The sequence below is a fragment of the Neoarius graeffei genome, chromosome 24 (assembly GCF_027579695.1).
Source record: "Neoarius graeffei isolate fNeoGra1 chromosome 24, fNeoGra1.pri, whole genome shotgun sequence".
In the NCBI taxonomy this organism is placed as follows: Eukaryota; Metazoa; Chordata; class Actinopteri; order Siluriformes; family Ariidae; genus Neoarius; species Neoarius graeffei.
Window position 1 is genome coordinate 36,195,922 of NC_083592.1, and position 12,544 is coordinate 36,208,465.

The 12,544-nt window shown below is 42.0% G+C and overlaps 3 protein-coding genes across 4 annotated transcripts in view; 1 reads left to right on the top strand and 2 right to left on the bottom strand.

The window, feature by feature from the left end:
• ssbp2a (single stranded DNA binding protein 2a) overlaps positions 1-2,388 on the top strand; it is a 62,591-nt gene extending 60,203 nt beyond the window's left edge. For both annotated transcript variants that reach the window (XM_060907112.1, XM_060907113.1), the window contains exon 17: positions 1,788-2,388. In XM_060907112.1, the coding sequence (XP_060763095.1) occupies positions 1,788-1,817 (30 nt within the window). In that variant the 3' untranslated portion in view covers positions 1,818-2,388. The remainder of the gene's footprint in view (positions 1-1,787) is intronic.
• Positions 1,444-6,094, bottom strand: f2r (coagulation factor II (thrombin) receptor). Its single transcript, XM_060907111.1, has 2 exons — positions 5,850-6,094; positions 1,444-3,974 (listed from the first exon to the last, which is right to left on the bottom strand). Exons 1-2 carry the CDS (start codon positions 5,917-5,919, stop codon positions 2,809-2,811), a joined length of 1,236 nt encoding a protein of 411 aa, XP_060763094.1. The 5' UTR covers positions 5,920-6,094; the 3' UTR covers positions 1,444-2,808.
• A 2,780-nt stretch (positions 6,095-8,874) lies between these two features.
• iqgap2 (IQ motif containing GTPase activating protein 2) overlaps positions 8,875-12,544 on the bottom strand; it is a 103,536-nt gene continuing 99,866 nt past the window's right edge. Inside the window, exons 37-38 of the mRNA XM_060907148.1 lie at positions 9,999-10,107; positions 8,875-9,745 (exon numbers count right to left, since the gene is read on the bottom strand). Coding sequence (XP_060763131.1) covers positions 9,632-9,745; positions 9,999-10,107 — 223 coding nt within the window. The 3' untranslated portion in view covers positions 8,875-9,631. The remainder of the gene's footprint in view (positions 9,746-9,998; positions 10,108-12,544) is intronic.

The window sequence follows — 12,544 nt, forward strand, 5'->3', positions numbered from 1 at the left end:
GCTCCCACTTGTCACGAGTGCGCCTGACTTGCTTCACCCACTTCGCATGCAGCTCGGGATCTCTGGGAAACTTGAATAAACTTACCCCATCCTTGTGGGTTTTGGGGCAAAAGCCGGCAACACAACGCGAAGGCATAATAACTATATATATAATAATGTATAATAATGTCTAATAAAAATACTAATAATGATAAACTGAACACCTGTCGCATCAACAACAAACTGGTAAGTGAGGAGGAAGGTTCTTTCGCTGATGTCATATAGCTCCTCCTCCTCCTTCGTCTCCTGGGTGCTGCAGCCCCGTCAAATTTGCCCAAATAGCCGCGTTTATCATCATAACTTGTAAAATAGGCGCCTTCGTGAATTAATATATGGATCATCGGGAATTACTTTTTATGTTATAAAACATCGCCAAAGATGTCAAAAACGTGTCATCAGCACTTTAAGGTTAAGCTGTGATAGGTACACTTGATTCACTACTAAGCCCCAAACCTGCTAGCTATATCAGCTTCTGATTATGATTGGAGAAAAAAAGAAAGCTCCTCCCTGAAACACATGAAATAAATTTACACTGAAATATTATTTGTGATGTGTTTCGTGCTTCTGGTGCTAATTTGTTGGTTGGTGCTGTACTCTCATTATCCCCAAGAGAAGTTCGCAGTATTAGCATGAAAGTTAAAGCTTTGGAGCCGTATCTGTTTGAGCAGAGTGTACAGATGAGGAGATGAAAGCGCCGGACTGATTAAAGGACTAAAGCTCTGCTGCATCGCTCTGTTTAGGTATCAGAATTTAGGGAATCAGATCACAGTGTGGACAATGCAGGAAAGCATTAAAGTGCCATTCCACCATTGGATGTATTTTTTTGGCATAAAATACAATATATTTTATGACAACATGACTAGACAGAGAAATGTTTTAGCTTCAAAATGATATATCAAACATAATTTTTTGACAACAAGTATATTAATTTTGCGACCAAAGTCACTTACCCTTTTAATTTCCGCACGGTAGTGAAACGTGATGTCATCGGCAGGTTCCCCTTCTTGTGTACCACGTCACGTGTGACGTGGCACAGATTATCAGCAGTGGCGGATAGAACGCAATTTCCACTTGTCGATTGCTGTGCTGATATTCACCATCGACCGTCTCCTTTGGGCATCACTTGCTATTTTCCTTCGCTTCTTTTCCGAAGCTGACAATCGCGTTCTATCCGCCATTGCTGATGATCTGTGCCACGTCACACGTGACGTGGTACACAAGAAGGGGAACCTGCTGATGACATCACGTTTCACTACCGCGCGGAAATTAAAAGGGTAGGCGACTTTGGTCGCAAAATTAATATACTTGTCGTTGTCAAAAAAATATGTTTGATATATCATTTTGAAGCTAAAAGATTTCTCTGTCTAGTCATGTTGTCATAAAATATATTGTATTTTATGCCAAAAAAATACATCCAATGGTGGAATGGCACTTTAACAAATGAAAACAGACCAAAGGTTTAAATTTAAGATTAATGAGATGAATATGCAAGTTGTTCAGAGTGGATTGTTCCAAGTAAGCTGCTTGATTTTTTTCGGACAATTTAACTCTCATGTGCGACGAGGACATTTTTAACGCATTTATTTGACGTAAAATGACACTTGTACAAATAATATCGTGCTCATTGGCATAGCCTGGCATGGCTTCCGTTAAAGCTGCACTATTGGTTAGAGGTACGTACTTAATACTTTCCTTGCCTGTGCGATTTTTCTACGCTGTATTGGAGAAAGGTTTCTGTTTCTCTGCAGTACTCTCCCAACATGACGATGAGCGTGTGAGACTGAATGGAGCACCGAAGAAACAATTGCACTTGGATTCTCCTCATCGATGGACATTCAAACATTTTCCTGATCCAGCACAGCCAATCTGAACGAACCACATGCAGGCTTGTTAGGCTTGTTTTAGTCTGTCTCTGTAGCTCAAGTGTGGAAAAAGAAGACTCCAAATGTTTCTGCAGGATTTCTGCTTCATCTCTCGTGCTGTCTGTCTGTCTGTCTGTCTGTTGTAACTGTATCTTAATGCGTAAGATAATGTGTAATGTTATCTTTGAGTCATTTTGTTAAATTTTGTGGGGAATTTCTTCTGATATGAAAGGAACACAGCAGTGGGGATTGCTGCTTTTTTTTAAAGGAAGCATCACTGTTAGCCAGCTGTCTACAAATGCGATGTATTTTTTTAATTGACCCTGAGGATTCCATGGAAAGGGATGTTGATAGAAAGCTTATGTTTCTTGTTTTTAAAGTGGCCAAGTTCTTTTCCGATTATTGTGTATATTGTGGCAGTTTCAATTATCGATTACATTTTTCTTGCACATTTCCTGTAACAATACATTTTGTTTACATAATACAATTGTGTTAGTGGAGTTTGTCTTTAAAAAAAAACAATGCCTTTAAGATATACACCCTCTGCTCCCTTTGCCTTGTTTCCTCAAAAATTTCCTTTGCATCAAAACGCAACCCTTAAGGGCGGGTTGGTTTGGAGGAAGGTGAAGCCTCGTGAATGCTTTCTTTGCCGTTATAAACTACTTCTGTAGGGGATGTAAACAGTTTCATGCAGAATTTCTTGAGTAGTTTGACAGGGTAACTAGAGGCAGATAAGCTTATTTTTACAAGCTGCAGTAAAGATAGTGATCACTTTATAGTGATAGTGGAAAATTAGCAATGCATTTCAAAACGCAGTCATTGTGGGTCGTATAAGGCACATGTACTACAAGTGCAATTAATCCCAATCCTGATAAAGTACTTTTCTGTGGAGTCATGTGTGGTTTGCTCACGCAACCAGCTTACTGTACTGGCTGCTTAAGTTGTTTTTGAAAGTCTCCAGCTTGCTGGATGTGGTGCTGTTGCTGTCGCTACTGAGCTGGGAGCGATGCAGTGAAGAGCGATGCTTGAAGAAGGCCAGCACCTGCTTCTGACAACGCGACGAGCCGAAATAATAAATGAGTGGATCCAGGCAGCAGTTCAGGCTTCCCAAGCACGTGGCCACCAGGTAAGCAGTGTATGAAGTGTTGCCATCTGTGTGGGTGAAGTGCAGATAGTGTGTGAGCAGGATGATGTTGGTGGGTGCAAAGCACGCGGTGAACAAAGCGAACACTGTGGCTGCCATGGCGGTGGCGCGTGACTTGCGTGCTTGGTTTTCGTCACCGAGCGCGCACAGCGTTTGAATGATGCCAATGTAACACACTGTGGTGAGGATAAACGGGACGAAGAAGAACAGCGAGCTGAAGATGGGAAAGAAGTAAAGGTAGTAGCCGCGGAGGTGATTAATGTCCATCACGTCATGACATGTGGTGATGTTCAGTGTGGAGGACACATCCACATGCATGGTCTGCTCGGACGCAAGCAGAGGTGTGACCCCGCCGATGGAAAGAAGCCACATGGCGGCACACGCAGCCGAAGCAGTTCTAGGGCTGCGCCACACGAGCGAGTCCATCGGGTAGACCACGGCCAGGAAGCGGTCCACGGCGATGCATGTAATCAGCAGCACTGAGCAGTAAATGTTGCCGTAGAAAGCAGCAGTGACCATGCGGCACATGGCGGAGCCATAGATCCAGTCGTTTCCATTGTAATGATAGGCGATGCGAAAGGGCAACAGCAGAACAAAGAATAGGTCTGCGCAGGCCAAGTTCAGCATGTAGATCGCAGCAGGCTTCTTGGGCCGAATCCGGCGGATAAACATGACCAGGGCGAGCCCGTTTAGAGGAACGCTGATGATGAAGATGAGCATGTAGACAGTTGGGATGAAAACGGTCACCAAAGGGCTCGTGAGGAACTGAGAGGCCTCTTTGGAGATGACGAACTTTTTGGCCGCATGGGGGCGCTGCCGCTCTCTCTCACCGTCTTGGCTGAAGCCTGAGCCGCTGCCCTCGTTATAATCAAACGGCTCATCTGTGACCATCTTGGGATATGCAGCATATGTCCGAACCTGCTGTTCATCTGAGAAATCAATAAAGGAAGTATAAAGTAATGAAGCCTATTAAAGCCACTAATTTGCAGCTCCCTGCTAAAAATCTTCTATAGGATTCCTGTAGAACAAGTTCTAAAGGAATCCTATAGAAAACTTAATGGAAATCCTGTAGAATTTTAGTACCCAAGTTCTATAGGAAAAAAAAAGTTCTATGGGCACATTCTCATCTCATCTCATTATCTCTAGCCGCTTTATCCTTCTACAGGGTCGCAGGCAAGCTGGAGCCTATCCCAGCTGACTACGGGTGAAAGGCGGGGTACACCCTGGACAAGTCGCCAGGTCATCACAGGGCTGACACATAGACACAGACAACCATTCACACTCACATTCACACCTACGCTCAATTTAGAGTCACCAGTTAACCTAACCTGCATGTCTTTGGACTGTGGGGGAAACCGGAGCACCCGGAGGAAACCCACGCGGACACGGGGAGAACATGCAAACTCCACACAGAAAGGCCCTCGCCGGCCCCGGGGCTCGAACCCAGGACCTTCTTGCTGTGAGGCGACAGCGCTAACCACTACACCACCGTGCCGCCATGGGCACATTCTATCGGAAAAAAAAATCCTATAGAGTAGATCCTTTAGACTAGTTCGATAGGATAGACCCAGCAATTCCACAGCTACTATTGCTACAGGTTCTTTTGGCATTCTTCCATGCAAGCTGCACTGTTGATCAGTCCCTAAAATTTGTCACCTCGATATACACATACTAGTAAATACTTGCAGTATGTTTTGGAGTGAAAATTATGAAATATTTTAAGATGGGTCATTGTGCAGCCTGCTAATGGATTTATACTCAAGATAGATGCAGTAGTTTATTTCCACTAAAATGCAGTTACTGGAGGTGGTGTGAAGTTTCAACTCGTACGAAATGTGTACATTTAATAAACGACCATATCGCCTTTCGCCCGTAATCAGCTGGGATAGGCTCCAGCTTGCCTGCGACCCTGTAGAACAGGATAAAGCGGCTAGAGATAATGAGATGAGATGAGATGAGATTTTCCAAAAGAAAAATAAACCTGTAACTGATTTTTAGTTGTGTTTTTGTTGTTTTGCTTATTTTGATTTAGTAACATATCATTTCATGATTTGTGCGTCTCTTACATGTAAACTCCTGTTTGTTAATAAATCCATATTGTATTTAGCAATAATTCCTACTTCCTCCTTCAAATAATTCTGGTGTTCAGGTGAGTTAAGTTGAAACCAATTGGCTGAGGCACTGAAATTTCATGACATGGTCATTAGCCATACTTACGACCTAAACTTCAAAAAGACAAATCACATTGCATGCCAGCAAGCTGTATAATGGTCTGGGGTCTTCTGGGTTCTCTCCAGTTCCTTTAGTATGGTTTACCCAACAGTGGTGCCACCACCGTCATATAAAGGAAATATTCTTGAGTAGACACAAAAACACCAAGCCAATAAATGATGTTCAAATATAGATTTCCTACAGAACTTGAGTTTTAATAGAAATTCTCTTTCCTAAAGAACACGCTTGGCAAGTTCTATAGAACGCTGAGAAAAGCCTATAGAAACTTCTTGTTCTACAGGACACAATTCACAGTGTCCTATAGAACCATGCTGAAATCCTATAGAAGTAACTTCTAGAGGACATTTTTTGCAGGGTTAAATTGCATTAATTAATATAGACAATATGAATTCATGTAGACAATTACATGTTTAACTCATATAGACAAACGCATTATGATGTTAATTCATATCAACCACATAGATGTATTTTTCATAGATTTTTTTTTTCCCCTCAACAACAACAACAAAAAAAACCATTATAATAAAGGTTTAGTTGCAGTTGTAGGAAGAATTTCTCACACATTAACTCACCGTGTTTTGGGACCACATCTGCTGTAGAGGCCAGAGCAAGAAGAGCTGCTAGAATAAAGTACAGCACCATAATCTCCAAATTACACACTTTTACAGAAATATAAAAATCCACAGCCTGATAAACAGCTCGAGAATAAACAGTAACTCCTGTTAGAGCGCTCAGTGCTCAGGAGCCTCAGAGATTTAGTGCTTGTGTTATTCCTGGAGGAACGGAGCAGCAGCACAAAGTTCCCTCCTTCTGCCGCTTTTTTTCTTTTTTTTTTGAAACCTAGTCTAGTATAAACGCCCCTAATGCGGAAGCCCATTCCCGCCACCATAATAATGAGAAGGGTTCTCATAGTTATGACTCAAATAATAAAGACTTACTATGTCATGAGAATTTTCTCATAATTATGAATTTATGTCTCATAATTGAGACATTATAATTATGATTTTCAATATCATAATAATAATGTAACATAATTATGACTTAAGTTCCCATATTGGGTGGCACAGTGCTGTTGCCTCATAGCAAGAAGGTTCTGGGTTCGAGCCCAGCCACCAGCGAGGGCCTTTCTGTGTGGAGTTTGCATGTTCTCCCCGTGTCCACGTGGGTTTCCTCCGGGTGCTCCGGTTTCCCCCACAGTCCAAAGACATGCAGGTTAGGTTAACTGGTGACTCTAAATTGACCGTAGGTGTGAATGTGAGTGTGAATGGTTGTCTGTGTCTATGTGTCAGCCCTGTGATGACCTGGCGACTTGTCCAGGGTGTACCCCGCCTTTCGCCCGTAGTCAGCTGGGATAGGCTCCAGCTTGCCTGCGACCCTGTAGAACAGGATAAAGCGACTAGAGATAATGGATGGATGGAAGTTCCCATATTAATGACTTACTATCTCAAAACAATTAGATATTAAGTCATAATTCTGAGAAAATGTTCTCATTATTATGAAATAGTAAGTCTTTATTATGACATCAGTCATATTTATCGGCACGGTGGCGTAGTGGTTAGTACTGTCGCCTCACAGCAAGAAGGTCCTGGGTTCGAGCCACACCTTTCTGTGCGGAGTTTGCATGTTCTCCCCGTGTCCTCGTGGGTTTCCTCTGGGTGCTCCGGTTTCCCCCACAGTCCAAAGACATGCAGGTTAGGTTAACTGGTGACTCTAAATTGACCGTGAGTGTGAATGTGTGTGTGAATGGTTGTCTGTGTCTATGTGTCAGCCCTGTGATGACCTGGCGACTTGTCCAGGGTGTACCCCGCCTTTCACCCGTAGTCAGCTGGGATAGGCTCCAGCTTGCCAGCGACCCTGTAGAACAGGATAAAGCAGCTAGAGATAATGGATGGATGGATATACAAAGACATAATTATGAGATGCAGTCTTATTATTATGACACACTATATGGCTTCATTTTTTTTTCAAGTGGTGGAAACAGGCTTCATTATCACCATCATCATCATCATCTCCCTTGTCCAGCACTATTGCCAGGTCAGGGTCTATTGATCCACATTGGAGCATAGTTTTACACTGGATGCCCTTCCTGTTGCAACCCTCCCATTTCTGGGCTTGGGAAACAACCATTCACACACACACACATTCACATGTATGGGTAATTTAGAGTTGCCAGTTAACCTAACCTGCATGTCTTTGGACTGTGGGGGAAACCGGAGCACCCAAAGGAAATCCATGCAGACACGGGGAGAACATGCAAACTCCACACAGGAAGGCCCCGGTCAGCCAATGGGTTCAAACCCAGAACCTTCTTGCTGTGAGGCGACAGTGCTAACTGGAAACAGACTTGTATTTCTAGAAGTTGTTTGGTCCTGTCAACATTCCCAAGTGCAATAACATCACAATAAAGGCATTGCCTGCCTGTCAGAACATCCATCCTGTACTGATATTTTTGCCTACACTTCACTTTAAAATTTGAAAATCTAAGTAATACAGTAAATATGTAGAAGTGAACTGAGGAATGTTGTGGCTTATTATTATTTACTTTATTTGAGATGTAGAATCTAGATTTCACTGGAAAAAGCCAACTCTTGATCACTCTAATCATATACTTGTGACAGAATATACAGTATATTTGTGCTATAGTTGCGTTACACTGTCTATCAAATACAGTACAGACTTAAAGTCTCCAGCTTTACACTAACTGTGTAACCAAACAAGTACATTTGCTTTAATAAAGCACTCATTTACAATTCCATTAAAATCAGTCCATAAATACAAACATTTAGGCATTTAATGGAATAATTGTTTAATTTTGTTCCTTATTTCATTGCCAATTGTGGAATCCAGCCACTGGGGGTGCATAAGCGTACTCTTGGTGACAATCCCAAGCCCGGATAAATTGGAGAGGGTTGTGTCAGGAAGGGCATCCGGCGTAAAACTGTGCCAAATCTAATATGCGGAATGAAAAGAGTTCATTCACCATCTCAGTCTCATCTCTCTTAGCTTAATTCCCAAGCTCTCGACAGCACATGTGGAGAGCTTGGGAATTAAGCTAAGAGAGATGAGACTGAGATGGTATGGGCACATCTTGAGAAGAGATGCAGAGCATGTTGGAAGGAGAATGTTGAGGATGGAGCTGCCAGGCACACGAAAACGAGGAAGGCCAAAGAGGAGATACATGGATGTGGTGAGAGAGGACATGAAAGTGGCAGGTGTGGTAGAGAAGGATGCGGAAGACAGGGAGCAACGGAGACGAAAGATCCGCTGTGGCGACCCCTAATTGGGAGCAGCCAAAAGAAGAAGATTTTATTGCCAATTGTGGGTAAATTTTAATAAAATAAAAAAGTAAGAACTCCATTTTGACTTGTGGTGTATACAAAAAGATCATTAACGGGTCACAAGTTTCCGTATTCCTGGATGTTTTCATATGGCCATTTACACGCACCATGCCGAATCATTTTAATGAACTGTGCCAATAATTCCGTAGACAGCTATTATTACATTACATGGCATTTACTGTAGCAGATGCTCTTATCCAGAGCAACATACAACGAGATGTACACACAAGCTTAAAAAAAAATTGTGCAGACCCATAAGTTTGCAAGCAAGACAATTGATGTGATTTATTTATTAAGTAATAGTCATAATTTCAGTGTATCACATTTATGAGCTTGAGGATTATTCAGAAGATGAAAACAGCTTAATCATTTTGGTTGGCTTTCCCTTTTTTGCTCTTTCCACTGAATTGTTTTGGCTATTTTCCATGTAATTTCCTTCCAGGAACAGGAGGCAGTAGTGCATTGAGAAATTCATTGAAAAACTTGTTTTTTTGGTTTTTTTTACAATAATATAAAAGTGTTTCACATACAGAACTACCTAAATATAAAACATGTACGTCAATTTTAATATCATTTAAAATATAATTCATGTACAATTACTGGGCAAAGGGGTGCATAAAAATAAAAAGATGTCAGCCAAGTGATTCATTGGAATGATGTACTGGTCTTGATGTGGTATCCGTTTGATTCCAGTTCTCGGTTCCTAAATGTATCGTCACCTGAACTGGGAGGGAGAGTGTACAACGTGATACTTTGCATAACCGTTTTTGTGATGATCTTTATGCTGCTCTGCTTCTGGGAAGCATAGCCCTGAACGATAACCACAGCCCTTTATCATGAGTCCTAGTTGTTCATGTACAGCCTTGATATGTTTAGCTATCTCATAATTAAATACCCAATCTCCGAATTTCCGGCTCTAGTTGCTCCTGGATTTTACAAAAGCAACTTAAATTGAAGGCACTCCGTTTTTACTAAGCATCACATTCGACTGTTCACGGAATATTCACATGCTAAAGTCACTTTCCATAAAACTTTTTGTTTAGAAGAAAAATTAAGAGGTTAACATTGACTTTGGCCTTGTCAAACATTTTCATGACTGCAACTCCCTCATACTGCAGCTGCAGCAGATCCTGCAAGGGAAAAAGGAAAATAAATATATATATATATATATATATATATATATATATATATATTGCACATAGTATGTAAAAAGTAATGCTTTAATACTAGGGACATAAAATCAAATTATGTTAACATTGTGTTTTTAAACAATTACAGCAAGGCAGGTTATTTGCGAGCAATGCTTCCTTTATGGATTAAATTAATGGGAAGAACAAAGATATGCTGACAGAACACACATCCTCATGTTTCAGAGGGATTTACCTGGAAATGAAGTTGGACTTTTTCCATCTCGACTCCCATAAACTTGGCCTTTATCTCAAAATCCCCAACTTCCTCACAGGGTGAGATGTCAAACATTACATTTTTCAACCTAGGGACAAGGCAAAAAGGAAAAATAATATCCAGCAATTGTTTTACACAAATTTATATGAAATTCAGAAGACTGCTCATTTCAAATCGAAAGTAGATCTTATTTGCTTTTGTTGTTATTATTATCAAGAAAATGTAAAAAGATGAGTAAGTCGTAGAGAATAAGAATGAAAACTCTCATGAAACATTGACAGTATGTAACATACAATAACGTAGACTGCCATCTTTAGATCCCTTCCTTCTATTTGTGAAGTAGAACTGCTTATTTTTTTCAGGATACTGATAAAATGCATTTCCGTCTACTACAATCAAAATTTTTTTTTTTTTTACACCCGATCCTGTTTCTTACCCCTTTTTGCAAACCCCTCCCTCTGGACTATGAACTCATACTACAGCAATCTCCGTTTCTCTGTGCAGGGGATGTGGACTGCATTGAAACCCTTTGACTGTGTATGTGCAGCATGTTTTTAACGTTATCACACACTGGCTATCAAATATACAGAAGAACACTGCATTCCTGAGCAGAACTAACCCAAACATCTGTCTATTTGTGGCTCAGCAGTGCTGCATACTGTTTCACTAGATAGACTTGTTTTGACGCAGTGCACCATCTTTCCTCATGGCCACTCTCTGGATTTGATCTTTTTCCTTTTTTCCCTTTGGTTTTTGGGGTTTTGTTCACGAGTGAGGGTAAGGGGGGGGGGGGGGGGTTGGACAGACGGATCAGGGCAGCATCAGCAGTGATGCGGATGTTAAACCGGTCTGTTGTGGTAAAGAGAAAGCCGAGTCAAAAGGCAAAGCTCTCAATTTACTGGTCCATCTACGTTCCCACTCTCACCTATGGTCACGAGCTGTGGGTAGTGACTGAAAGAATGAGATCGCGGATACAAGCAGTAGAAATGAGTTTTCTCCGCAGGGTGGCTGGGCTCTCCATTAGAGACAGGGTGAGAAGCTTGGTCATTCAGGAGAGACTCAGAGTAGAACCGCTGCTCCTCCATATCGAAAGGAGTCAGTTGAGGTGGTTCGGGCACCTTGTTAGGATGCCCCCTGGACGCCTCCCAGGATGCCCCACCGGGAGGAGACCCCGGGACAGACCCAGGACACGCTGGAGAGATTACATCTCTCGGCTGACCTGGGAACGCCTCGGTATTACCCCGGAAGAGCTGACGGAAGTGGCCGGGGAGAGGGAAGTCTGGGCTGCTCTGCTTAGGCTGCTACCCCCGCGACCCGGATCCGGGGTAGAAAATGAATGGATGGATGATTTTTTTTTTTTATATATATATATATATATATATATGGGCAGCACGGTGGTGTAGTGGTTAGCGCTGTCGCCTCACAGCAAGAACGTCTGGGTTCGAGCCCCGTGGCCGGCGAGGGCCTTCCTGTGCGGAGTTTGCATGTTCTCCCCGTGTCCGCGTGGGTTTCCTCCGGGTGCTCCGGTTTCCCCCACAGTCCAAAGACATGCAGGTTAGGTTAACTGGTGACTCTAAATTGACCGTAGGTGTGAATGTGAGTGTGAATGGTTGTCTGTGTCTATGTGTCAGCCCTGTGATGACCTGGCGACTTGTCCAGGGTGTACCCCGCCTTTCGCCCATAGTCAGCTGGGATAGGCTCCAGCTTGCCTGCGACCCTGTAGGACAGGATAAAGCGGCTAGAGATAATGAGATGAGATATATATATATATATATATATATATATATATATATATATATATAAAACAAAAATCAGCAATACCACATCTGTTTTAGTACGAAAATCTTGTCTGAATAACTGTACAGCCTTTATGATGTCCACAGCAGAGAGATTTTCCATGTCTTCGGTATTATCGGTTTTACCTGCCTCTACACGGCCTGCACTGCTTCCATCTTTGAAGTCAACACATTTTCATCATTAGCAAGCTCTTTAGCTGTTTTTTTTGTTGTTGTTGTTGGTCCTTGGATCCTTTTTTGGCATATTCACTTGTAGTACACCTAAACCTTCACGTTGTGACACTTTCGTGTTGATTTGGATTGTTTAAGTACTATTAAATTCAGGATTAGCAACAGAGCAAGAACAGCCATGTCTGTTCAGTGAAGCATTATATCTGAAGCCAGCGTGTGTCTTTTTAAATATCTGATTAATACTGTGAAATGGTGACATTAATAGACAGGTTATCATAGTGTGAAACTATCACTCTCCTTGTCAAGTTTTCTTATCAGTGCTACACATGTAAACATGTTGACTTTGCACTGATACAATCCCCCTTGTTTGGAGTAGAAAGATCAAAACAGTAAGGCCCAATCTACCCAAACTGCTGCCATAGCACCCCACTGTCTCGTACTATTCTGAGAACAGTATAACAGTACTTTTCCTCCTAATACTTCCATCTGAGCAGCTTATTAAGTCAAATTTACCTGTGCATTAAGCATAACCTTTCAGAGTATAAATAAATCTTAAAA

What these genes read in the sequence shown, in the direction of transcription:
- f2r (XM_060907111.1), bottom strand. Translation starts at nt 5,919, where the DNA reads ATGGTGCTGTACTTTATTCTAGCAGCTCTTCTTGCTCTGGCCTCTACA. An exon ending in AGATGTGGTCCCAAAACACG is followed by an intron (nt 3,975 to 5,849) that starts GTGAGTTAATGT and finishes TTGATTTCTCAG; the next exon opens with ATGAACAGCAGGTTCGGACA.